Genomic DNA, 27,650 nt, shown 5'->3' with positions numbered 1-27,650 from the left:
GTGCCTGCCTGCGCGGAAGACAAAACGACCTCTGGGGCACAGGTGTACACAAGGGTCAATCAAGGGCAGGGTTAAATGATCTCAGGGACCACTAAAAAAACCAGCAAAGTGGGCAGTCAATCACTGGATAGAGAGGCTTCTATTCAGAACCTGAACAGGGTCTTGTGAGGCATAAAGGTATAAAAATAACAGCAGGACAACAGGAATAAACCCGCATGAATCACTGTGGCGTCCAGTTTCTATTCACAAAGGAAAAGCTCCAGTCCATCTTTTAATTTTTTTTGAAAAATTCCTGACATTACAGAACTAAACTGAAATGTATTAATATTCCACTCTTACATTTCCATGACAAACAGAAAAATTCATGAGCCAAAAAAAAAAGGGGGGGGAGCTTATAAAACTAAATATGGATCTCAGCATTAACAGCTGAACAGAGAAAGGAATTAAAACGCTTTAATTAAAAAATCACGAGTGGATGATAAAGTGTGTAGAAACTGAAAATTTACAAACTATTTAAAACCTGGAATCGCTGACTGTTCAGAAACTACACAGATGGATCATGGGTGGTGGTGAACAGCAGAAAGGGATTATGGATGAATCTGCATTGTTCTAGCTGCTCCCCATGCCACCCGTCTCCGAGGAAAGCCTGTAACACAGAAACAAAGAACTCAAAGTTAGTTTTCCCAGTGCCCACTACACCTCAGACTCAGCCTGGCTGGTGACGCAGAGCATACACACATCCCGCTGTGCTGTCCAGTGTGACGGTTTGCTACATTCCCTCAGAATGGAGGGAAATACTGCCTGGGTTACAAACTGCCTCTATGTTCTTTGAGCTTTTGTGGGAGATATTAATCTGAAAATGTCGCTCACTACTAGCACCCTCTGAAATATTAGGATACACAGATCCCGTGTTTCATCACTGCCGAGTGCATCTTTCCCTTCAGTCTCAAGGGGTGAGTGCTGAACCAATCCTAAGAAGCCTTTAAACTAGCTCTGGCTGCCTCTATCAGCATCAAGGCTACCACTATGAATGAAGAGGCTGTAGAATGGATGTTAAAAGGACCTGATTATACAGTGTTAACACTACCATTCAGGACTTAAGGTGGCAGGGTAATTCCCTGGCTCATTTTGTTGATGTCTTTCTGGTTCAGATATGTATCTGAGGCCCATGAATCAAATTTGGGGCTTTGAGGGAAAGGTACCTGGGCATGCAGAATACTTTCCAATACATCAGGTAGGCAGCTACACTTTGTAATGTGTACATCACTTCATAATGATTTTAAACTGACCACTGTAACCTATTTGTTCTATCTGGCCAAAAGAGCACAGTCCACCATCTGCATCCTGTGAACAATGAAAATCCAAACGCCGACCCAAGTAGCCAAAAGCCTAGGGCCAGAAAATGAAAGTTTTTGAAATACAGACTTATTTTTAAAAATTTTCTCCATCACTGCATGAAGGTAAATATTTAGATCTTAAAAATGAGGTAGACTCTTGCCTCCAACCTTAAAAATAGAATAATCTCGGGGAAGATACAGTGGGGCCTAAATGAAAGGGTTCTGTGGAAATGGAAATAGTCAAAGAAAGGAATTGCTGGGTACTATCTTTGCCTAGAATCCAAAAGAATCAAGAGCTCATCCAAAAGGTAAGAAGCACTCTTGCCCCCAGACTGTGACGTAGGGTGAGGAAGGAGAGGGGAGAAGCGAACCAAAATGTCAGGGAGCTCTAGGACAGAAGGACCACATGAGGGAGCTCTAAGCTTTAAAAAAATTAACACCAAGTACCTTTGAAAGTGGTGATGTAGCAGCCCCTTAAACATCTGGATTCCTTCCCAGCAATCCTTCTTTAGAGAATATTCATTAGGTTAAGAGGCCTTCCAATCAAGAATTAGATAAATAAAAACCAGGTCCCTGGGGGGAGATGGTATCAGCATGATTAAGTCCTAACTAGGAAGGAGACTACCAAGGGAGGGTCCGCATGGCAAAAGAGGAATTAAACTCCTAAGCAGGACAGGGAGACCCACCCCCTTCAGGTTCATGCAGCCTGGGGCATGTACCACATGAAGGCCCCATTTGGTGTGTGGTGTGGAAGAACCACAATCCCAGAGATGACACAGGGGAGATGCACAGGCAGTTAGCTTTAACAGGAAGGGGATGGAATGTGGGAAGCTCGGTCAAGGAAAAAAATCTCCACATGCCTTGCTAAGTGTAGGAGGCTTTCAACACCCCGTTGGACAGGGGAAGATCAACAACCTTTGGCATTCCATGTGTCAATTTCTAGAGACCCATTCCCATAGTAGGGGAAGAAAATAAGGTTTCATTCAGGGAGGTAAGCAGAAGCAAAGCACTCATTTAGGCATTTCTGTGATCTACAACTTCAACCTCTCTTGGGGAGTTTACCTCTTAAGTGTGAACTGATGAGTTACTGATTAGCTGATCCCTAAAGTTCCTCTTAAATCTAAAAACGTGATTTCTTACTCATTCCAATATTGGCGCAGAGAAGGGAAGGCAGGAGGAGGTAGGAAGTTAAAGGAATTCAGTTGATCATTTATAGCTGGTTTCAGATGCTCTCTCAGCCTTCATTAACTTCTGAACTTGGAGGAATGGAGACAAAATCTGCCCATCCAATTGATCAAACCTTACCCCACCATTCTAGGTGAAGTGAATTCATGTGTCTGTGCACCTTGGACAAACTCCTCACAGTAATCACTCCCCAGAGCACACAGCAGCAGGGCTGTATCTGTAGCTCGGCTGCTGCTGCTGACAAAATGAGGGAACCAAGAGAAGCTGTTCTGTATTGACGCTTCCTGCCAATTAGGAAGGCCCCTCAAGCTCCACTGCCAAGGCCAGTGCTTTTGGTGGGAATACTGACTGACAAAGAATTCTAAAAATTAACCAGGGATACAAACAGGCCCCAGCCAGGTGTACAGACTCCCTACAGTGAGCAGCCACAAGTTCCCACCCCTTTTACCCTTCACAGCACACGGTGAACTAAGGTTCTTAGTGTGGCAACTTTATTACAGCTAGAAACACAAATATGACCAAGGCCTATTGATAGCTTAACCATTAAATAACTTTTTTTTAAAAAGGAGGGGGTTTAACGGAGAAGCTTTTATTCATTAACACAGAGCCTAACACATTGTTATATTCCAAAGCAGAATAAAGCTACAAAAACAAATAAAAAACCCACAACAGAATTGGGAAAGAAGAGCAAGAACTGTGGCTCTATAGATAAAGAATTCAACAAGTCAGCCTCTGAAACAGGCACTCAGCGGAACCGGCCTAACCTAGACAAAGGTTACCACTGTCCCCCACCCCCTCCCAGTTTTCCCCACCCCACCCCACCCTACCCCAAGTAGTAAAAAGGAAATGATCACAAGCTCACAATATTTGGGTTCTCACCAATGTTAACAAAGGAAATAAAAATGAACCAAGAAAACACTTGAGGAGGTACCTCAAGATACGCAATCAGTAGGGGGAGAATCTCTGTTTTTCGCCTTTCAGTTTGTTAGTTACACATGGCACCGCAGAGGTGGTGGTGGTGGCAGCTGAAGCCCCGGTACCCTTAGCAGCAGACACAACATTTAGAGCCAGGAGAGGGATGGGTTTCATGCCAAGCAGACTGGAGACACAAGGGGCGGTCGGAAGAGGGTTGGGGAGGCTGGAGGGTGCGTCGGAGGTCCCCGCTGTGGCGAGCGAGGGGGTGGTGGTGGAGGAGGAAGAAGAAGAAGAAGGGGTGGAGGGTTGAGAGAGGTTGATGCTGAGGTGATCAGGGATCGTGACGGAGGCTGCCTGGGAGGAGGGTTTAGCGTTTTCTAAACTGTAACAGAGGAAAAAAGGAACAAAAAAAAAAGGGTGGGTGGAAGGGAAGACCACAAAAGGGAAAAAGTACAGGACAAAAACCGCTTCAGTTTTATTAGTAAGCTCCTCTGGCTGCCAATTAGGAAGACCTAGTAACTGATAAGCTGTTTGTATTAGCTTGTATCCCACCCTCTAAATCCACATAGCTGACCATCTTTACCACTGAAAAAGGCTACACTGAAGAAAAAGCTGACTAAGCAATCACAGCGGATATTACACATCCATGTATCTGATATTAATAACCCAATCCGGAAGTCACAAACAATGACTTCAGGTAGAAATATTATCTAACCCCTAAATCAAAGAAATGTTTCACATAATCAAATGTCAGTTTATCATTCCAAAGAAAAATGAACTAAACCAATTACCTGGCAGAGCTTTGAATGTCAATCACCAGAATTTTATTCCCCTGTATGTAGTTTAAACATTTAGGTATACCTACATCTCCTCAGCAAACAACCCAATATACAGCTATGATGGGAAGAGGCAGAAGACAGAAGGCAAAGAAAAAATGCAGAGCACCAGTGTTAGTAAAAACTACCAAAGCTGTTCCAAAGCAAGGTGGGAGGACAAATGGCTCTGCATCTCTGACCACAGTTCCAACATGAACTTTACAGAACTGGAAGAGAAACTCAAGCATTACCAAGACATGTTTGAAAGCAAAAATGATACTGCTTCTACTCTCTAGCTTGATGCAAGAGACAGTGAGGATGGGCACCTCACCAATGCCTATGCTGGGGCCGGTCTAACCCTGACGGCAACACATCAAAGAGGCTCTCCTCTGGGACTCCACTGTGACTACCCTGTCCTGTAACTCACAAAGGAATGAACAGAAGCAAACCGATTGTGTCAGCAAAAAACTCCATAGTCACAAAGCAGCAATGTTCAGAACTCATTAACAAAAGTAGTAAAATCCTTTCTGCCTGGTATTAATAAAAAGTTTGCAGGTGAACTGGGTTCAAGGTGACAGAGTAAGCTTTTCCATACATACAGTTCTTCCTTCATATAAAAACCTCTCATCCCACACCCTGCCCCCAAATTGGACCCAAATCCTCACATCATGAAAGCCTGCCAGCCATTCAATGAGAATGATACAGAAAGAACTAACCCAAGCCTATCACTGCGACCCAGGGGCAGGCCATGTCACAACACTCAGGGTCAGCCTACCCAAAGCAGAAGAACTTCCCAAGCCTTTTCCAGGACACCCTAAGACAAGCGGCACACCTCTGCAGACAGCCTCTGTGCACCAACTTGCTATATACTACAATCAACAGCAATTCTCAGATGTTAAGGACAGACCAGGCACAGAAAAAAAACATCTTTCTATACCAAGACTGGTAGCCTTCCAAGGAAGGAAAGTGTTATGATGCAAGACAGAACCACTACTGCAGGCCATGCTCCTAAATGAAGGATTATAAACTACAAGAAAAACACAGTGAACACCAGCATGACAACATAAGCCTCAATCATACTCAAGAATTCTCCCTTGCACTACATCTGGGACCTCATCTTTTATGCTTAAGAGAACAAATACTTCATGAAAAAGGTGAGAATTAGACATGCTCCTCATAAAAAGGATCAAAAACTAGTTAGTCCCTTGGGAAAAACGCTGCTAACACTGGTTTAAAATGGTGAATGTGCCTTTAAGCTAAGAAAGCAAGAAATACAAACACGCTCCAGGATGTCCTGACTGGAGGTACTTTTGGGTATCTGAACAAAACCTTAAGAAGTTGTAACAGATGAAGACTGCTGAAAACAGACAACAACTCTTAGTATTTCTGCTGAAAACCCTGCCTCCTTTCGCCCACAAGCTCTGAACAACAGCATGCATTTGTAACCCTCTGCTTTCATGTAACTGCCTTGATGTCACACTGGTCTATTATCTAAATTCGGTGATAGAAATATTGGTCTACATGACATGGACAAGAGGCCAGGATCATGTTTGTCAGCCTAGGTGCTCTGCCTACCAGTCAAAATATATACTACCCTCACCACTTCCCAGCTAATAAATAAAACCCAAACAATTCATGCTTCCCCTCCCCATGCAAATTTATCACAATCTGGTAACTTCCCTGCTACACTAGATGAAAACATTGCAACATTCCCCAACACATACATTACTGTGTGGGCATTAATAAGATAAAACATAGGGCAAACTTACCTGACATTGATTAGATACTGAGCCAGGCTAATGCTGGCAGCAGATCCGGTGATGGTAACCTGCCTGTCAGTAGATCCTTCTACTGGGTTCGCAATTTTGATCTGCGCCCCAGACATCTGACGGATCTCATTGATTTTAGCGCCTTGACGCCCGATTATGCAGCCAATCAACTTAAGGAGAAAAAATAAAACCAAATTAAGAACTTCCATCCTATCCCTTTAACTACAGCTTGAATTGAAGAACATGGCAATAAAAACTTTCACCTGCACCTTACCCAGTATCTGCCCGATTAAAAAAAAAAATCTTGAGTTGTAGATTACATTATACTCTTGTACATAGGCAGCACAGATCAGTCAACTCTAAGCTAACAGAATTAGTTCTTCATTATTGCTCTTCGCTTAAAATTCAACTAGCCTGGGAATTGCCAACTGGTCCCCTCATTTCCAAATTCTGCAAATTCAAAGAATTTTTGCCATTGTAAAAGGCAAAACTGGGTCCTATTTGTAATTGGCAATACTACAAGTCATAAGGGATTACTGAACACCTGACCTGAGACTGAAGCATTGAATTGATTATTCATAATTCTCAATGTAAAGAGCCATATGTGTGGGCGCCAACACCTCGCATGCATCAGGATCCCATGAGTGTCAGTTCATATCCCAGCCGTTCCAATCCCAACCAGCTCCCTGCCTGTGGCCTGGGAAAGCAATTGAGGATGGCCCAAAGCCTTGGGACCTTGCACTGGTGTGGGAGATCCCAAAGAAGCTCCTGGCTCTAGACCGGCTCAGCTCTGGGCACTGTGGCCACTTATGGAGAGAACTAACAGGTGGAAGATCTTCCTCTCTGTGTATCTGCCTTTCCAATAAAAATAAATAAATCTTAAACAAAAAAAGCCATACATGCTTAAAAACTACCAGGTTGACCCTGGTGCAGTATCCTAGTAGTTAAAGTCCTCACCTTGCACGCATCGGGATCCCAAGAATAATAATTTCCATCCAGCTCCCTGCTTGTGGCGTGGGAAAGCAGTTGAGGACAGCCCTACTCACTAGGACCCTGCACCCACATGGGAGACCCAGAAGAAGCTCCGGCTACTGCAGCCACTTGGAGACTGAATCATCAAATGGAAGATCTTTAACTTTGTATATCTGACTTTAACAAAGGAAAAAAAAAAAAAAAGAGAAACAGGCCCAGCCCAGTAGCATACTGGTTAAAGTCCTCGCCTTGAATGCACTAGGATCCCACAGGGTTGCTGGTTCTAATACCAGCGGCCCTGCTTCCCATCCAGCTCCCTGCGTATAGCCTGGGAAAGCAGTTGAGGACAGCCCAAAGCTGTGGGACTCTGCATGGGAGACCTGGAAGAAGCTCCTGGCTCCTGGCTTCAGATTGGATCAGCTCCAGCCGTTGCAGCCACTTGGGGAGTGAACCATCAGATGGAAGCTCTTTTTCTCCGTCTCTCCTCCTCTCTGTATATCTGACTTTGCAATAAAAGCAAATCTTTAAAAAAAATTTTTTTTAAATGTTGCTAAAAAAAAAAAAAGGAAAAAAACTACCCTGTTGATTAAAAACTGATGGATCATTGCATATAAGGAAACAGGAATTCGACAGAAAGAAGAAAAAGCTTCCTTAGACCTTTTAAATAGCAGGGAATTACTGAATGAATTTCTAGTCTTAAAAATCAAATTATTTTACTTTCATTATATGCATTTCAACTGCCACACTTACATCATTTGGAATGGTGAGTTCATGAGAAGTAGTTTGAGCAGATGCATCCAGACCTGCTGAAAGACAGAAGAGAGCAAGGCAGTTCAAATGCACAGCACTCTAACACCCCCACTGATTAGCACATTTCACTAACAGAAGGAATTAACTGGAAACCAAGCATTGGCTGTTGGGATTCATCACTAACTTGGAAGTCTCAAAGAGGAAAGAGGGGAGAGGGGAGTAGAATATTGCTGGAAAGGTCCTTCTGTACACTCAGAAGAGTTGATTTCATGCCATTTCCTGCAAAGCCCAGCATATTGGGGGTAGGGAGTGGAAGCAAGGGGCAAGGAAATGTGGTATCCTCAGACAAAACCAAAATCTATCCATCAAGCCATTCTGTCCTACTCCTTTTCTACTTAGGATTTCCGGCTGTTGTATTCCAATTTTCTCACCTGATGCTCACTAGCACCAGTGTCATATCATGCCTCCTATTGGTACCATGGACTTTTGGCACACATGAAGAGTTGTATCAGATTAACATCCTCCACCCCTATCCACCTAACCCCTAACCTAGACTTACAGGTCAAAATGAAATGGCAGTCAGGTGAGGGGAGCTTGTTTCTCCAGATTTATTCCCTATCTTTTTACTTGACAATCTTTTCTGGTTTTTATGTTTTTTTAAAGAAAAAGAAAAAAAAAAAACCCATGAGTAAACACTATTAATTCAGCTACAGTGACACCTGGAAGGCCAGGTCAGCTAGCTAGCCCTCAAACTTCATCTTGCTCTCAGCTGCATTTTTTTTTGAAGGGGATTGGCCAGATCCATCAAGGGACCCTCAGGGGCACCAGGCCCACCCCTTAGCTCTCTCAGCTCCTCTCTGCCATGTGTGTTTCTGGTATGGTTCATGGGCAGTGAAACAAGACTCCCACAAGTTTATTAATATAACAGTAGAATACTACAGATTTTTTTTTTAATCATTACCCCAATAGCCTTTCACCTCTGGAGAGCTGGATTCAATGCCTGTTAAGATACAAGTGAAAATGAGTTTGGTGGTCTCATCCTAGCCCTATCGGACAAGTTATTCCTTATACAAAACAAAACAAAACAAAAAGCCCAAAAAAACCAAAATAAAACAAACAAAACCAAAAACACTACACAATTTGGCACAAATGGATTGTCTCTACCCATCTGAATAGCTAGTGGGGAGAAGAGGGTGCTGATCAGATCAAGGGGGCAGCAATCAGGACGGGTTAGAAGAAATAACAGCCTTCCCTTTACCTGACAAGCATCCCCAGACCTTACCCCAAAACCTTCCAGGGTCTTATTTTCTTTTAGATTAACTCAACCCAAATAAAAAGCACATCAACAAACACATTACCTCCTTGGGTCTAGCCATAGAAAGGCCAAGTTTAAAACAGCAGGAAGCTGAGTAATGAAGTTTGTTTTAAATAGATGTCAAGCTGAGACCTTGGGACTGGCCTCTGCCTTGAACTATACCGTATAGAAATAAACACTGAGGTATCCATACCACTGAATCCGGTGTTGCCATGCGTCATGGGAAAATGGGATTGTTGCATTGCCAACTGGTGCAGCTTGGTCAACTGCAAGGAGGAAATAGAAGTTGGCATTAGAATAACAAAGCTTAAACACATTCAGATCTAAGTACTCAGAGCTCTGGATCCCCAAAGTTAATTCTACTACTGAAAACTACAACACAAGGTTGGGATGAGGCTTACATTACAGACCTGGGGATGGGGCAGAATATGAAAGGAAAGAGTACTGTCAGTGTAGGAGAATGAATGAATTTTCGGTGTGTGACCAGAAAAGCAACAGCACCCGCCCAACAACCATCCCCTTGTGGGCTTTTTAATGAAGGTGTTTGCAGCCATTGCACAACATTGCCCCAGGGACAAGCACAGACAGGGTAGGTAAACAAACTGTGCAGTGGTGCTAGGGGAAACACACCATGCAGGGTTCTATCAATACTGGGAAGACAGAAGGAGATGAGGGGGCAGGGAAACTGCAGGGAGCAGAGAAGAAACCAAACTGGGATGAGCCCCCATTACCACCACTGACTTCTACTCCTATTTTCCCCTCACCTATGTTAACTATCCTATTTTAAAATCATTACTACTTTAGTCTACCTCTCCCTCTGGGGGATACTGCTAACAGCCAGCCAACTCAACTGCTCAATGTAATGTCAGAAGTGTCCTTAAAGCCTAAACATCAGCACTTTTGAATATTTAAGGAAAAAGAATGTTTTACTGAATTCAAACAATTCCCAAATTTTCAGTTCCCTATCCCTCCCAAATAAAGCCCTTCTTCCCTCCCTCCCTCCAAATGCTTTTTAAATTTTCACCTCAGATTAAGGTGGATCCAAGGACAAATACAACCAACCTCCCACTTCCCCCCAACCAAGAGAAGACTGTAGGGAAGCACAGTCCACTGTAATTTCAACTGTGTCAAGACAACAAATGTCAGTACACACAGCACAATTCTCTTTATGCAGAGTGATCTGATACACAGGGAAAGTTGAAGCTGACCAGCTGCTGGATTATCATTTCCAGGATTAAAAGTCAAAACAGTTAATATTCCCTGCTTAAAGATTTATTATTTAAGGGTCAAAGTATGGGATTCACTTTGTGAAGAGAACAATTTAATATTGTAAACATTTACGACCCAACTCACTTCTGGCAACTTAGAAGAAAGGAGTGAGACAATTTTGGATGGGAGAGGAAGCTTTTCAAAACAAGAAGTGAAAACAAAACTTACATCTGGCTGTGGAATGGCATACTGTCCTTGAATGGTATAAGCCTACAAAAGGAGGAAAACAGTTCCTATTAAAAACCAATCACGGACAGCCACTCAGTGAGGGTGGGGGTGGGGGTGGGACTTCAATTAGCCAGGAAGCCAGAGTTGAACTAGAGAACTAGATAGCGGCAATACGTGGAATCTCACAGATACAGTCAGACCCAAGTCGGGTTTCTTTGAGCCCTGCAATGACTTTATTCTAGGGATCATATAAAGGTAGCCAGGTTCCCTGCAATCAAAAACAAAAATAAACTTGCCTGCTTCTTAATAAAAGCGTGGGAAGTGAGATTAAACAATGCCAACTGACCAAGCCCTGATCCCCTCTCTACACACCCTCCAGGGTAAACACTCAGTCCCTCACCACCCCAACCCAAATCCCAATCATGGTGATGTCAAACCTATACCACCTATTTTTTTCTTTTTCTTTTATCAAATGTTTTCAGACAATTCCCTTTTCCTCTATTCTTTTCTCTACATCTGCCTGAAGATTTTAAGCCAATGGATGCTGGCTGGTCCCTAACACTAGGGATCACAGATGCCTATGCACACGGACACATGCGCACACACTCACCCAAAATCCCTGCTCTACATCCTGCTTTCTACCACCTCCCCTCCATAAAAGGAACTTGCAACTCCCATGATGCCATCCTCCCACCACCATAACCTCCCAAAAAGGGAGCTGGGTCTTTTAGGGCAATGGGGTGGGTTACAAAGAGGAAAGGAAAAGGGACCAGGAAGGGAGTGGAGGGAAGGAGTGGCTGGTTAACAAGACGTGAAGCTTCTCACATCACAGTACCCCCAAAAGTATACCCAGGTGTGGGTGAGAGGAAGGTGAAAATGGGGTGGGAGAAATGGGAGAGGGAGAAGAGGGCTGAACAACAACAACAAAAAAATCAAAAAAAAAAAAAAAAAAAATCAAAAAAAAAATCAAAAAAAGTTGGTGTTACCATCTGGTGGGCTACGCGGCCAGTGTGAAATGAGGTGGGGGGGTCAGTCCAGGTCCCCGTGGACAGGTGGTTGTCCACAGCACAAAAATCACCAGCGCCACTGGCCCCCCATGTGTTGGCAGTCTCGTCTGAGGCGGAAGGATTGAGTGAGCCTTGGAGACTGAACATCCCCTCTCACCTCTAGAGGTGGTCCCTCCAGGTCAGGGTTGAGGCACATGGACGGGGTGGTGTGGGGAAAGCTCGCACTGTCGCTGCCTGTGCTGTACCTGTCCTGTGGATAAATAGAGGATTTCAGTCTCCAGGGCTGTCAATCCGGCACCTTGTCACCAGCATGAAATTCACACAAAAAAAGTTGTTTATTGTTTTTTTTCTTTTTCCTTAGAAAGGAGCTCACAACACAATTTGAAACGAGCTGCAATCAGTGAATTAAAAAAAAAAGTTACCTAGTGGCAGATTTCACACAACACAAATGGGCTATTTACAGTAAGAATCAAAAGAAGGGGCCACAGGATTGATGCTCCTGTCAGTGTGGGTAGGATTAATTCAAGCCCCTACAGAGCCCATTTTGCCACAAAGGCACAAAAGATACACATGTCCGTCTGTGGACACAGCATCCACTAATGTATTTAAATTGGCCCCTGGGAATAACCCACAGGGCTCCTCAAAAGCTACAAGCTTTCAAAGGGCAATCAACTGAATAGAGAGGGAGGTAGGACAGGGAAGCAGACAGGTTTGAACGGTGGGACGGGGAAGAGACGGGAGGGAAGGCAGAACTGCTGTCACCTAGCACTCCACAGTGGAGTGGGAGAATCCAGAAGAGCAGGAATGCGGAGTTCCAGTGGGACAGGGACTCCTACAGCTAACCCTCCTGGCTGCTCTGTCCCTGACCTCTGCAGACCCCGACTACCCAAAGCTGTGTACAGGCCCCCTGACCAAAGGCAGTCAACTCTTCAGGCTAAAAATGTCAAGCGATTAGTTTTAAGCTCCCAGAACTACTTAACTAAGACCCCCTTGAAACTTGCTCCAACTCAATAACATGAATGAGATGGACTCCAGGTTTATGTTTCCCTTCTAAATGGTTCTGAGATAAAATACAAAGAATTTACTGAATACGCTTCTAACAGGCCAGCCCCAGGGGGGAACAGGCACTGTGAGCAAGGCACTTGTTCAGTTAGGCAGTCACCAACCAGAAGCTGTTCTACCTACTCCTCAAATATTTACCAACAAAACATAAAACTGCCATAGTGCTGATCAAGGTTCTTGCCATTGAAATCTAACTTCAGAATAAGCACATGCCCAAGATCAAGAGCTCCAACTGACGGAGAAGGAATATGGGCCACAGGGTGCTTTGGTGTTCTAATGTCAAAGGTCACAAGCACCACAACCCAACATGCTCTCCTCCTCTTCCACACTGAATCTGTACCCCAGCTGATCTGTTACATCACAAGGCTTCACACCAGGGTTTATGAGGCCAAGAGCCCAGGGAACACCACACTGGAGGTTGGGAGTGAAGGGGTAGGGGAGGGGAGGTAGAGGGGGAGGGGAAGTTTGTAGGACACTCAAGGATCCCCTATTTAGAGGCCACCATCCATTTAATGCAGAGGTCCAATTCTCTGCTACCTTTATCTGGACCTCTAAACATCACCCTAAATGTTTAAAGGGTGGATGGGGTAAGAACAGAAGTAGTGACTGCGAGGCAATTTAACTTTCTCCATTCAACCCACCTTAAATTACCAAATCGATTACATCTTCCGAGTGCCTACAAAACTTCCATTGCCTGCTAAAAATTAAGTAAGGGCTTGGCATTCATAGCTTTCTCTAGTACAAAAAATAAAACTAAAAGCAATCAAACTATGGCCAGAGTAGATTTCAGCAAGCATGCAGCGTGGCTTGGTTGTGCTGCTGGCAACGTTGACATTTCAAATTATTTTTGTTCACTCCAGCCCACAAGAAAATAATTCTCTTACCTGACCACCTGCAAAGATGACCGGAGAACTGGACGGCTTGGGCCGGTACGGGATGGTCACGCCCTTCGGGGGGGACTGGGAGAGAGTCAGAAGGGAAAAAAACAAAAAGAGATAAGGTTTCAAAGCTGCTTCAGCTGTGTGGCTTTAGCTCACACAGGTCAGTTAAATTAAAAACCACTATTTCCATCCTCTCATCTATGGCGCACTCCTGGGCTCAATCTAACCTCCCATTACCTATACAGCTCACGCTAGCACTCATGAGGGAGGATACCCCTGTAATCAGCTCAGAAACTACTTCCACATTTTCAGATAAACCTGTCCAACACAGAACACCTTATGTACACCCAAAATTCATACTCAGTTGCTAATTTTGAGGCTCTACCACCTTAGCCTGAATAGAGAACAAAAAGACAAAACTAGAAATAACATACCCAAACAACGTGAACATATTAGTTATATAAAAATAACTGAAAGATCTGGTCAAGATTTTCCTAAATTCTAATTGGAAACTATTTCCAAACCATTACAGGACCAACTCCATACAACTGTTCTAAAGAGAAACTTTCCCCTAATTTTGCTATTCTTTTTCTATCATCAGGACCTAATTCATTAGAAATACCAGCCAAGATTCTATTTTACCTACGCCACTTTGATTAAATCATGCTGTAATGAAAAAGAATGCTATCCAAAAGATAAAATAATTTCTCAAGAATCTAAATGCTTTTTTGGCCACCCAGTCTAAATCCAGATAGCCAATCTTCTCGTATCCAGCTCAACTAGAACTGTTGTGAGTCAAAAGAGCACCGCTGCTTAGCAGTTTCTATTTTTACTCAGAGACAAAGTCAAAGCTAGGGGAAGAAAAATATGAACTCAGGGAACCTCTTTCCCCACCCCCAGACTTCTAACAGCTTCACCTAATTCTAGTCTTACTAAATATAGATTAGTTCCTCTGTCCCCAGTAACACCCGCCCCCCACTCTCAGCATGAGCCTGAGGGCTTACCTCCAACATGACCACGCAGATCTGTTTAACACACTCAATGATGGACTGAGGAATGCCAGCAATAGTGATGGCGCGCTCAGTTGAGTTGGGGAGCATGTCCCCTGCCACCTGCACCTGAGCCCCTGTACTCTTTGGGATAAAAACAAATTTCAAATTAGAGAAAAACAATTCATACCAAGTGCCAGGGATGCTTATCCCACTTCCCATCTTCCCTTCAGACTCTCCTTGTCCTAGACAGTTTAACCAAAGTTAAATCAGGCATTGAAAAATTAAGCTTTAAATAATAAAACAAAAAGCTTAAATAAAAGGGTAAATTTAATCTGCTCAAGAAAAAAGGCCCCTCGATCCCTCTGTTAACTGCTTCTATGAGAACCAAACTTCATAAGTATCACTAACCCTTTCATTCTTATTGAACAAATATTTTAATGAAAGCCACTGTCAGGCGCCCATTAAAATGTGCAGCCAGTACATCAGCTAACAAAACCAAGATTTCACCTTGCATGACATGTACTGTGCACTTCCCAAGACACCAGAGTGGCTTCAGGAGCCATCCAATTTCCTCCCAAACCAAGTTTAAATTTTTCTTAAGTCACTGTAACTCCCATTATTTAGAAAATATAACTATAACTACTACTTCAATATTTCTTCTAATTTTCTCTTCGCTATGAAATTCGGTCAAAAATACTGCTACTATACTGTAATCTCTTCTACACATGAAAAATAATCATGTCAGCCTAATAAAGTTATTAAAACTGAAGAACTGAAGGGGGAGAATAACCTGGGACACGTCACATGCAGTAACTGGATATTACATTTTCATATTCTGATGTTACTCAAACCTATGAATTGTGTTTAAAAAACAAACTACCAAGCTGTCCCAAAATCTAGTAGAGCCACACTTGGAAGCTAGTTAACATTTCCAAACAAGTCACCAACCTCTCGTATTTCCTTGATCTTGCAACCACCCTTTCCAATGAGAGAGCCACACTGACTTGCAGGAACCACGAGCCTCAGGGTAACCGGAGGTCTGCTGGCAGCTGTGCTGTTGGTCATAGAGCTGCTGATGTCCTGCAACAAGCAAGAACACCAGAAAGGCTTGAACAGAACCCTGGAAACACACTCAACTTGGGGGATAGGGACAAAGCTTCCAGCTTCTGCCTAGGGCAGTTCTGTCTGCTATAGCAATCTGACAAATAGAACAAGTCATTTGTCAAGTGTTAAGCACAGGGCCAACCACCCCAGGCCAACAGTTAGACCTCCACCTGTGGCAATAGTATCCCATACTGGGATAACATAGCCCCTTATATATACGCTTTCAATCCAGCTACCTACTAATGGCCTGGGAGGACAGAGGAAAATGGCGTAAGTGCTTAGAACTCTGTACGCGTGTGGCAGACCTGGAAGAAAACTGCTGGCTTCCGACTGGCCTGGCTCCTGTCATTGTGGCCATTTTGAGAGTGAACCAGCAGATAGAAGATCTCTCCATCACTCTTTCAAATGAAATAAAAACTTTAAAAAGAACCACATACTCAGTGAAGAGCATCAAGTTATAACAGATTAGACATCCTGCAACAGGGGGATCCCAGGAATACCAGTTTAAGTAGCAGCTGCTCCACTTCCAATCCAGTTTCTTGCTAATGTGCTTGGGAAAGCAGTAAAAGATGGCCAGTGCTTGGGTACCTGCTATCCAAGACCTCCAAATGGAGTTCTAATCTCCTGGCTTCAGCCTGGCCCAGCCTTACCCACTGCAGCTATACAGTGAATCAGTGGTTACAAGGATCTGTTAACTTTCAAATATATAATTTTTTTTAAAAAAGTTTTTATTTTTTTTATTGGAAAGGTGGATATACAGAGAGGAGAGACAGAGAGGAAGATTTTCCGTCCGATGATTCACTCCCCAAGTGAGCACAACGGCCGATGCTATGCGGATCCGAAGCCAGGAGCCTCTTCTGGGTCTCCCACGCAGGTGCAGGGTCCCAAAGCTTTGGGCCGTCCTTGACTGTTTTCCCGGGCCACAAGCAGGGAGCTGGATGGGAAACGGGGCTGCCGGGATTAGAACCGGCACCCATATGGGATCCCGGGCGTGCAAGGCAAGGACCTTAAACCACTGCGCCACCGCGCCGGGCCCTCAAATATATAATCTTAAAAAGCGAAACATTTCAATCCAAATCAACTCTGTCCTCATAAAACTAAAGTTAGAAACCAAAACATCACTCTAGAAACACTGCTGTAAATTTTTATGCTAGGTAAACGCAATTTAGGCTCAGAACACTTATACCACTCCAACAAGCAACCCACACAGGAGACCTGAAAGGAGTACCAGGTAGAGGGCTTCAGCCTGGCCCCCATAAAGGCTGTTGTAGCCATTTGGGGAGTGAACCAATGGATAGCAGTGCTACTAATTCAAGTAAACAAATCTTTAAGGAAAGCTATAGAGCCCAGTGGCTAAATCCTCACCTTGCATGCACTGGTTCGTATCCTGGCAGCTCCACTTCCCTTCCAGCTCCCTACTTCTGGCCTGGGAAAGGAGCCTACGACAGCCCAAAGCCATGGGAACCTGTACCCACTTGGAAGACTCAGAAAAAAGTTCCTTGCTCCCGGAGTCAGACCAGCTTAGCTCCAGTCATTATAGTCACTTGGAGAGTGAACCAGAAGATGGAGAGACCTCATCCTCTCTGTATATCTACCTTTCTAATAAAAACAAATCTTAAAAAAAAAAACTAGACTGGAAATGAAATACTAGTGGTTCAAAACACATATTTTCCCTAAAAAAATGCAACAACAAAAGTCAAGGTTTTAACCTGGTTAAGCTTTCTGAAGATTAAGTGGTATAAATAACACTCAGTCTAATCTCCATGAATAAAAACCTGAAAACTGCTTAAGCCTAAGCCCTGGAAAAAGGTCTGTTCATGAATAGTACATTTTCAGGCCCAGCACGGTGGCCTAGCGGCTAAAATCCTTGCCTTGAAATTGCTGGGATCCTATATGGGCGCCAGTTCTAATCCCGGCAGCCCCGCTTTCCCATCCAGTTTTCTGCCTGTGGCCTGGGAAAGCAGTTGAGGACGGCCCAAAGCCTTGGTACTCTGCATAAATAGGAGACCTCAAAGAGGTTCCTGGCTTCAGATCGGCACAGCATTGGCTGTTGCGGTCACTTGGGGAGTCAATCATCAGACAGAAGATCTTCCCTGTATACCTGATTTTACGATAAAAATAAATCTTTAAAAAAAAACGAATAGTACACTTTGGACAGACATGGTCCTATGGTTCCAAAGATAACATTCCTGATCTTCACAAGGATAAGATTTCAGGCACCATTAAGTACCAACCACCAAGTAAGCAGCCCTCCCCTTACTGGTATCAATTGCACAATTAGCTGCATTACTGCAGCAGCAGGAGCTAGAAGCTAAACACAGAACCACAATGGTTATTCAGTCTGAAGGATGGCCAGCAAAATCTTCAGACAAGCACCCAACACAACAGCTGAGTGGCTCAAGCTTCGCCTTGCAGGTGCCAGGATCCACATGAATGCTGGTTCATGCCCCAGTTCCTCTACTCCCACATCCAGCTCCCTGCTTGTGGCCTGGGAAAGCAGTCGAGGACGGCCCAAAAAGCCTTGAAACAGTGCACCCACAAGGAGGACCCGGAATAAGCTTCTGGCTCCTGCCTTCAAGTTGGCTCAGATCCAGCTCTTCTAGCCACTTGGGGAATGAAATCACAGACACTTGTTCTGTAAATCTGCCTTTCCAATATAAAATAAATAAATAAACAAACAGGCTTCCTACTGCACTAAACACTTCCCACTGCACTGGAGTGCACATCCTGGGGGCAGCAGGCAGGTGATGGCCTTAGTAGTTAGCTCCCTGAAACCCACATGGGAGATTCAAATTGGACCCGAGGATTCCTGCGGCCTCGGCCTAATCGGCCTCGGCCTAATCCTGGCTCAAGCTATCAATTTGGCATGTGAGGAGTAAACACAACTGGATTTTAATCACTATTAGGTAAACTAAAAACAAAAACAAATAGCTACTTGTAAGCACTTAAACATTACTACATACTGGAGATTTAGCTTGTGCCCCACAGCAGCATCTGTGGACCCAATTCCCAGCTGTAGCTGCCTACTTTCACTTCCTGGCATCCACAGGAGACTTGTGGACTACCTTCCCAGCCTCCAGCTCTAACGTCACCATGGCCATCAGTAGCATCTGAGAACTGAGCCAGCAGATGGGAATCATCAAAAATTGAAAATGGGGGAGGGGCATGTCAACAAACCTCTTCCAGTTTGTCAATGATCATAGCAAAGGCTTTGAAGATGGCATTAGTGGGTCCAGCCAAAGTGATAATTCTCTCAGGACAATTCCCCTCTGAGATGTTGATCCGTGCACCGCTCTGGATAAGAGAATCAAAATGCGAAAGAGCTCAGCACACGCAGGACAAACAGTCCCTCCCAAATAACACGGGCAAGAAATCTGCCTACACAACCAATCCTGACATGAGGCAAAGTCAGCAACATTTCAAACTTTCATGTCTGTCTTCAAACAAAATCTACAAGTTACCTGAATTTTGAAGCTTGTCAGAATCATTTCCTAAAATACTATTTGCTAATATAAACAACCAAGCCAGAAAAAAATGTATACACAGGTTCCTCCTACTGAGGCCTTCCAGTTGTTCTAACAGCACTTTGATGTAGCAGGTCAAGCTGGCATTTCGTATGGACATAAGCTTGTGTCGGAGCTGCTCCTCTTCTGCGCTCGCTCCCCTGCTAACAGCCTGGGAAAAGCAGCAGACGGTGGCCCAAGCGCTTAGGCACTCTCTACCCAAAACACCCAGGAGCAGCTCCTGGCTTCACCTTGGTCCAGCCCCAGCAGCCGTTATGGCCTTCTGGGGAATGAACCAGTGAATGGAATATCTGCCTCTCCTTTTCTTCACCTCCAAATTAAGTTATTAAAGAAAATTTTCAATTCTCAAAGTCTACAATCCCAATGTCCTCTTATAACTTACCTCCTCGCGCATCTTCTTAACAGATTCTCCTTTCTGTAAGAGGAAAAGCCATGCATGAATTCCAGCTGCTACTTCAACCAACACTGAGTAAAACACTAATTAGAGTTGAAATGAAATCGTCTTACCTTTCCGATGATACTGCCAACTTCCTACAATGAAGGAAACAAGCATTAATGATGAAGCTCAGAAATGTTAATTATGAAAAGGAATTTCTCTTACTGTCCAGCTAACCGATCGTACCACCCTCAAGGAATGGAAAAAGGACTTACTGAAAAAGCAAATAATTATTTATCTTATAATTTGGGAAGCTACCAAAAGTTTTGGGGGAAAAATGCAAAAGTGACTGTTGTATTTGCATTCACTATAAATTGCTTCTGAAAATACCAAAATGTCTTCCTGCTACAAGGTTCCAGTAATTAATTGGGCACAGTAAAACGCTTGTAAACTGAACTGCAACAAAGTCCATCAGAAATAAACCCACACCATCCAGTCAGGAGATATTCTTTGGCCCTAGCTCTGCTAAGCCTTTCCTGCTCAGTGAAGCTTCCTAGTCAAGTCTGTCCATTTTCCCACCAAACACATATCCACAGTCAGAAGAGTGCTGAAGCCAGGCGCCCCACAGTGCTAATCTGCTGAGCTCCAAGATGCATGTCAGCTCTTCCCCGCCCCTCCCTCAGCAGTTACTATGACCTAATTTCCCAAGCTGGTGCCTACCTTGCCATGCATAAGTAGCCGAATAGTGAGAGTGACATTTAATCCACCTTCAATCACACCGGTGTCCATGTCGAGCAACGTTCTTGGGAGCTGGACTTCGAGTGGTCAAGTCTTTGGTCACTGGTGGGGGTGAAGGCCAAACTGAAAAGCAACCATGACCACAGTCAGAGGACAATAAGGAAATCATTCTCTTAAATTATTGTCACTATTATCAATGTCTCTAATTATTTCCCTTAAATGACATCCCATTAGCGTTGCATACACACCAGCCTGACGGTAACATTTACAGCTCAGACCTGTTACCCGACACAGAAGGTGACTTCCCAATTTGTGCTGAACAGTGATAGGGTTTCTGCTGACTCGCGGGATGAGAATTCTTCCCACAGACCAGAGTTCTAAGGAAACTGCTAAACGTGCAGCAATCTCCCTCAGAACAGTTAAGTTGAAAATTGAGAAAATACCTGGAAATTACAAGGACAAATCCCAATACAAACACAATCACAGCAGATGATTTGTTTTCCTACTGGGTAACACTTCACCTAAAACACTATAGAGAAAAAACGCATCGACTCTGTCAAAGCAATTTCTACAATACACATATCTCGTACTACAAATTTCTAATTCTAACAGATGAACATACCAATAGATTGTATTAAGATGTAGGTCAACCACCTCATTGAAAAAGGCTTTACCGAGGCGTGTTCCATGCAGGTGGGGTTCCACATCCCTGGGGATGACAGGAGCCCTCTTCTCACAGCACTTATTCAAGTCTGTTCTGCGAAGTCTCAAATTTCTCCCAGAAAACAAACTTGGCATTGCTTAAAACTGAAGCCACAACAATAACACTTTCACTGTCCAAGAAGGTCCTTCCCCTGATTTTAGTTTTGCTTTTGTCTTCAATCCCTGCTTAGCTCACTTAATCCAAATTAAAAAAAAAAAAAAAAAACACTCCCAGCTTCCACTAATTGACTTCCAATGATATTTTAAACACCCATCTCCTCAGAACGCCACGGTGACCCTCCTCTCACCCTCTCGTTTCACAAAACCAGTCACTGACTTGACTTTGCTTTGCTGAAATACGAAGCCCACATCCGAAGTATTTTCAGAACTGATGGCAAACTTGTCCCCTGGCTACTTCAGAGTGCGATTACGCGTGATTATGTAAGTGCAGCCATCCCCACAGCACATCATTCTCTATTTTCAGCCTATAGTTAATTGCTGGCAAAATCCCAGAATTCAACATTTTTTCACTCACATTTAAAAAAAAAAAAAAAAAAAAAACGGGGATCGGTGTAGAGGCAATGTCAGGCTGTGAATGACCCTCCTTCCGACAGCCGCAGCACTTTTACAAACACCGCTCCCCACGATGCCAGCTGGGGAGGGGCATGGAAAACACCTCAAGTCTTGCATGAACTCGAGGCAAGGCACCCAGCTGCATTTCTGACGGCGCGCCATGGCCGCCGGAGACTAGGTCAGCCAGCCCAGCCCCGCATCCAGCGGCTCATCCCGCACGCCAGCAGCCCCTTCTATAAATAGCCCGCTCGACTTCAGGGCGTCATTACCCCGAGACAACGTCCCCGAGCCCCTGGCCAAGTGGGGAGCCCGACACGGAACTCCGCAGCACCCACCCCGCCCCTCGCTCATCCAAGCATTCTCCCGCTTTAAGAAAAAAAAAAAAAATTTTTTTAAACCCTCCCCCTCCTCCTACCCACGAGCGGAAAAAAAAAAAAAAACACAGAAAAATAAATAAATAAATAACGCTCCTAATGAACGGCGCGGTCGTGGGGGGGCGCTGCGCCCCCGGGGGAGGGGCCCGGCCGCGGCGCCTCCTCGCGTGGCTGCGCCAGCAGCGCCCGAGCCGCGGGGCGCCGGCCCCCCGAAGCCCGCGGCCCCCCGAGCCCCGGGCCCCCCGCCCCGCCGCGCGCCCCCCGCCGCCTGCGCAGCCGCCGCCGGCCCGGGCCCGGGGGGAGGGGGCCGGCCGGCGCGCGAGGCCTACTAGGCCGCGCCGGAGCCAGGGCCTCGCGTGAACGGCCGGCCGGGGCCGCGACCGAGGGAGGCGGCGCTCCCCGCGGAGCCCACGGGCCCCGGACGAGCTACCACCAAGGCGGGGCGGGTGGGGGGGGGGACACACAGACGAGAAGAAAAAAAAAAATTTTTTTTTTTCCTAAAAGAAGCTTACCTGCAGGCGCGAGGCGAGACTCAGGGGGGGAAAAAAAAGGGGAGCGGGCGGGAAGGGGAAGGGCGGGAGGCCGGGGGCGGAACAATAGGGGCGGGCGGGAAGGCGAGGGGGGCCCCGCGGGCGGGCGGAGGAGGGGGGGGTGGAGGAGGAGGAGGAAGGGGGACAGAGACCCCGGGGCGGGTGAGGGCGGCGGAGGGCGGGCGGGCGGGCGGGAGAGGGCGCAGGCTGCGGCTGCTCCGGCGGCTGCCTCTGCTGGTCTGGGAGGGGGACGGGGCGGAGCGGCCCGCTTTCAACCCCGCGCACCCTCCGACCCCGGAAGCACTAACCGCCCCGGGGACCGGCGAGGCGAAGGCGTCGTCCACACCTTCCCCACGCAAAGGCGGGCGGCCTCCCGACAGCCTAGAGCGGCTCCTGAGGCCCGGTCGGCACCAGCGAGAGAGTGACTGAGAGCGAACGGCGGAGAGGGGTGATAGAGCGGCAGCGTAAGAGGTGGGGGGAGCGAAGAGGGCTCGTTCGCTCCCTAGCGGTCCTACTGCGAAGCACAGCTAAGCGCACTGAGGAGAGCTGGCAGCAGCGTTGGGATTTAAGCACAGAGCAGCAGAAACGGATGAGGGGCGCGGGGGGGAGGGGGGAACTGCCGAGATGGGAAGAAAACCCAGCTGTCTGCACTCCTACACTCCGAGAAAGAATAATCAGAAAAAAGGAGGTAACTTTTTACATCTGAGGTGACTCATACACCAACTCCTAACTGAAAATGTAGTGATTGGAAGATCTGAGATTTAACTTTAATTGAAATCAACAAGCAAAAGCTCCTTTTAAAAAGAGTTCACTTTACTAAATGTAGAAGCAAAGAGTGAGAAAATCATCATTCTGCAACCCGGAATAAAATATTAATTCAGGCAAGTATCAGAGTGTCATCCATCATTAAAATTTCAAGAAAAGGGCTGTAAGGGAATAGGGTATTGTGGCGTCAAATCTCACCTCACAAGTTACTTCCAAAACATACATTAAGACCAAAAATAAATTAATTAATTAATTAAATGGAGAGTCCTGGCAGACAGCACCTTCCCTAAGTACGTGGTAAAACTTTGCAAAATAAAGCAGTTGTGTGGTCGTTGATTGGCTTCTGCAAGAAGTACACATCATCTATTAAGTATTCTTGTCAAAAGTGCTTAACCTTGATCTAATCAAGTAACTTAGAGAAAATCTATATGGACTAAAGGAACAAATTAAATACCAATACTAGGAAAAATTCTACAAATTCAACATGTGCAACAGCCCACATGACAAGTAGCCCAGTCTCTGCAGAGATCAATTTAACATACTTAAGAAAAAGTCTTAAGGCAGTAATCCAAATATAATGTGTAAATCTTGCTTGCATCCTCGTTGTAGTGCGGAGGGGCAGGCTATATCATATACTTTGGGAACAACTGAAAAGATTCAAAAATGTGATAATGGAATTATCATTACACAGAAAAACACTTTTTCGGAGATGTATGATGTAATAGTTAAGGCTAAAGATTGGGGCTGCTGCTGTGGCAAAGTAGGGAAAGCTGCTGCCTCTGACACCTGCATCTCGTTAGGGCACAGGTTGAAACCTCGCCTGCTCCACTTCCAATGCTGCTCTCTGCTAATGTGCCTGGGAAGCAACAGGAAACGGCCAAAGTGCTTGGCCCCAGCACCCACCTGGGAGATTTAGGGACACTCCTGGCTTCCACCCTGGCCAAACCATTACAGCCATTTCAAGAATAAACCAGGAGACAGAAAATCTCTTTCCCTCTCTCTTTCTTCCCTTCTCTGTATAACTCTGACTTTCAAATAAGTCTTACAAAAATAGAAAAGTGTCAAGGTCACGCTGCATACAACAAGCTTTTTTTTTTTTAAAGATTTATTTATTTATTGGAAAGTCAGATATACAGAGAGGAGGAGAGACAGAGAGGAAGATCTTCCGTCCGATGATTCACTCCCCAAGTGAGTGGAACAGCCGACGCTATGCCGATCCAAAGCCAGGATCCAGGAACTTCTTCCAGGTCTCCCACATAGGTGCAGGGTCCCAAAGCATTGGGCCATCCTCGGCTGCTTTCCCAGGCCACAAGCAGGGAGCTGGAAGGGAAGTGGAGCTGCTGGGATTAGAACCGGCAACCATATGGGATTCCGGCACGTTCGAGGCGAGGACTTTAGCCGCTAGGCCACGCCGCCGGGCCCTACAACAAGCTTTCGATTGGTTCACGTGGGAACATTGATAAGGCAAATATGGCAAAGTATGAACACTGTTGAGTAGGTGACAGCCGTATTGTTGCACTGTTTGTTCAACTTTGCAAATTCCCATTAACAATTCAAAACAATACAGATTGGAACAAGACAGGCATTGTAATTATTGAAGCTACGTGAGGGGATACAGGTCATGAAACTAATTTGCCTCTCCATGTATGTATCTGGAAATTTCCACATTAAAACCTTTTTGTTAATGTTGACCTTGAGAGCAACAGAGAGAAGAATTCTCCATCTACTGGTTCCTTTCCAAATGCCCAAAGCAGCAAGGACCAGACCAGGCCAAAACAAGGCGATGACCTCCATCCCGCATGGCTTTAAGAGCCCAAGAGCACTACAGGTACTACCTACTGGCTCCCAGGAGGCTGGATCTCAAAGGACATAGCCAGGACTGGCCTGTGATCATTGCAGGCAAGTGTTCCAAAACAGCGGTTTAACCTGCTGTGGAAGAAAGTTAATCCCTGCATTAAAGTTTAAAAAAACAGAACAAAACAAAAACAAACAAAAATCAGAATGGGCCCAGCTCAATGACTCAACTGTCTAATCCTGACCTTGCAAGTGCCGGGATCCCATATGAATGCCAGTTCCTGTCCCAGATGCTCAATTCCCATCCAGCTGTCTGTTTGTGATCTAGGAAAGCAGTAAAGGATGGCCCAAAACATTCAAACCCTGCACCTGTGTGAGAAACCCAGCAGAAGCTCCTGGCTTTGGATTGGCTCAGCTCCATCCATTCCGGCCATTTGGGGAGTGAACCCATGGATGGATGAAGATCTTCCTCTGTGTCTTTTTTTTTTCCCCCTCTGGTTGCAGATGTGGTCAGACCCAGCCAGTCCTGCACCCCATCCTGGTTTTCAGATCCTTCTCTCTGCCAATTTGATCAGTCTTTCCAATTAAAAAAAAAAAAAAAAATCTTAAAAAAAAAAAAAGATCAGAGAGATACTCTAGCAGGAAGTAAGATAAAATAAGGAAATGAAAAGCAAGTACCCATCCTGCGTGAGTATTAAGCCTTGTCCAGGTCCTTTGGGCAGCTGTTTCGGCCATTGACATCAGTCAAGTCTTGTTCAACAGCCCCAATCAGGACAGGAAGAGAGAGTCACCTAAAGAGAAATGGCTCCCTTACATGGATAGGGGACAGCTGTCCAGCATGGCAGTTGAGACACTGCTGGGAACACCCATGTCACACATCTGAATCTCTGGATTAAATACTCAGCACTGGCTTCTGATTGCAGATTCTGACAAATGCAGACCCCAGAAGCACCAGGAGGAGAAGTTGTTAAATCCCAGGGGGCTAGTGCTGTGACCTGGTTGGTACAACTCCTGCTTGCAGGGCCTAATTTCCATAAAAGTACCAGTTCCAGCCCCAGCTGCACCATCTCCCATCAGGCTTCCTGTTAATATGCCTGGGAAAGCAGTGGAGACAGCTTGGGACCCTGCAACCATGTAGGAGACCCAGAAGAAGCTCCTGGCTCCTGGCTTTGGCTTGGCATAGCCCCAGCCTTTGTAGACATTTGGGGAGTAATCAGCAGATGAAAGCTCTCTCTCTCTCTCTATCTCTCTTTCTGTAACTGACCTTCAAATAAATTAACAGGGCCCAGCGCCATAGCGTGATAGTTAGGGTCCTCGCCTTGAAGGCGCCAGGATCCCTCATATGGGCGCCGGTTCTAATCCCAGGAGCTCCACTTCCCATCCAGCTCCCTGCTTGTGGCCTGGGAAAGCAGTCGAGGTTGCCCAAAGCTTTGGGACCCTGCACCCACGTGGGAGACCTGGAAGAAGCTCTGGGCTCCTGGCTTCAGATTGGTGCAGCACTGGCCATTGGGGTCACTTGGGGAGTGAATCAATGGACAGAAAATCTTCCTCTCTGTCTCTCCTCTCTGTATATCCGCCTTTCCAATAAAAAATAAAATAAATCTTTTTTAAAAATAAAATAAATAAATGAACAAATAACTGCTATTAAAAAAAAAAAAAAGCTAGTTAAATCCCAACCAACACCCTGGGACATCCACACTAAATTCCCGACCAGCCCTGGGCTGGTCCAACCCCAGCTTCTGCAGGTATTTCAGGAACAAGCTATCAAGTGAGTGAGATGTCAGCCCCCACCCCTGTATTTCAAATAAATAAATCCTTTAAAAAAAATGGGGCTGCTGTGATGACTCAACTACCTAATCCTCTGCAATACAGCGTCAGCATCCCATATGGCTGCCAGTTTGTGTCCTGGCTGCTCCACTTCCCATCCAGCTCCCTGCCTGTGGCCTGGGAGAGCAGTGGAAGACAGCCCAAAGCCTGCATGAGAGACCCAGAAGAAGCTCCTAGCTCTTCTGGCTTTGGATTGGCTCCAGCCATGAAAGCCAGTTGAGGATTGATCCAATAGATAGAAGATCTTTTTCTCTCTTCCTCTCCTCTTTGTAAAATCTACTTTTCTAATAAAAATAAATCAGTCATTAAAAAAAAAAATACAAAGCATGGACCTGGCCCAATAGCACAGTAGTTAAAGTCATCACCTTGAATGTGCCAGGATCCCATATGGGCACCAGTTCTAATCCCGTAGGCCCTGCTTCCCATCCAGTTCCCTGCTTGTGGCCTGGGAAAGCAGTCGAGGACAGCCCTAAGCTTTGGGGCCCTGCACCCATGTGGGAGACCCGGAGGAGACTCCTGGCTCCTGGATTCGGATTGGCTCAGCTCCAGCCCTTGCGGCCACTTGGGGAGTGAATCGTGGGATGGAAGATCTTCCTCTCTATCTCTCCTCCTTTCTGCATATCAGACTTTCCAATAAAAGTAAAAGTAAAAAAAAAAAAAAAAAATACAAAGGCAACACAGGAACCGATTTAGCTGAGGCTGGGCCGAGGCTCACTGTTAGGATACTCACCTGGGAGGGGGTTAATGCCTGCCTGGGGTTCCTGAATCCAGCTTCCTGTTACTGCAGATTCTGAGATGCAGCAGGTGGTGGCCTACATGACTGTGCTGCTACCACCCAGATGGGCGATCTGAACAGAGTTCCTAGCTCCCAACTTCAGCCCAAGTTGGGGGCATTGCAGACAACTG

At 45.5% G+C, this 27,650-nt stretch overlaps 1 protein-coding gene across 19 annotated transcripts; it reads right to left on the bottom strand.

Moving 5' to 3' along the window:
• Positions 1–236: 236 nt before the first annotated feature.
• Positions 237–27,650, bottom strand: PCBP2 (poly(rC) binding protein 2). 19 transcript variants are annotated; one of them, XM_040979709.1, is made up of 15 exons: positions 22,341–22,603; positions 20,162–20,281; positions 19,573–19,596; positions 19,448–19,480; positions 18,719–18,835; positions 15,386–15,517; positions 14,450–14,578; positions 13,449–13,523; positions 11,660–11,752; positions 10,496–10,537; positions 9,252–9,324; positions 8,705–8,743; positions 7,744–7,796; positions 6,022–6,191; positions 237–646 (listed from the first exon to the last, which is right to left on the bottom strand). In XM_040979709.1, the coding sequence occupies exons 2-15, from the start codon at positions 20,228–20,230 to the stop codon at positions 610–612; spliced, it is 1,086 nt and encodes a 361-aa protein (XP_040835643.1). In that variant the 5' UTR covers positions 20,231–20,281; positions 22,341–22,603; the 3' UTR covers positions 237–609. The 19 variants fall into 19 exon arrangements, with proteins under 19 accessions (XP_040835643.1, XP_040835634.1, XP_040835650.1 ...); XM_040979700.1 differs by having other exon boundaries at positions 7,744–7,799; positions 20,162–20,302; positions 22,341–22,427; XM_040979716.1 differs by having other exon boundaries at positions 20,162–20,302; positions 22,341–22,427.

This window comes from Ochotona curzoniae, unplaced genomic scaffold (assembly GCF_017591425.1).
Source record: "Ochotona curzoniae isolate NIBS_2020 unplaced genomic scaffold, NIBS_Ocur_1.0 contig_1014, whole genome shotgun sequence".
NCBI classification, from domain to species: Eukaryota; Metazoa; Chordata; class Mammalia; order Lagomorpha; family Ochotonidae; genus Ochotona; species Ochotona curzoniae.
This window is presented reverse-complemented; position numbering and strand designations above follow the sequence as displayed.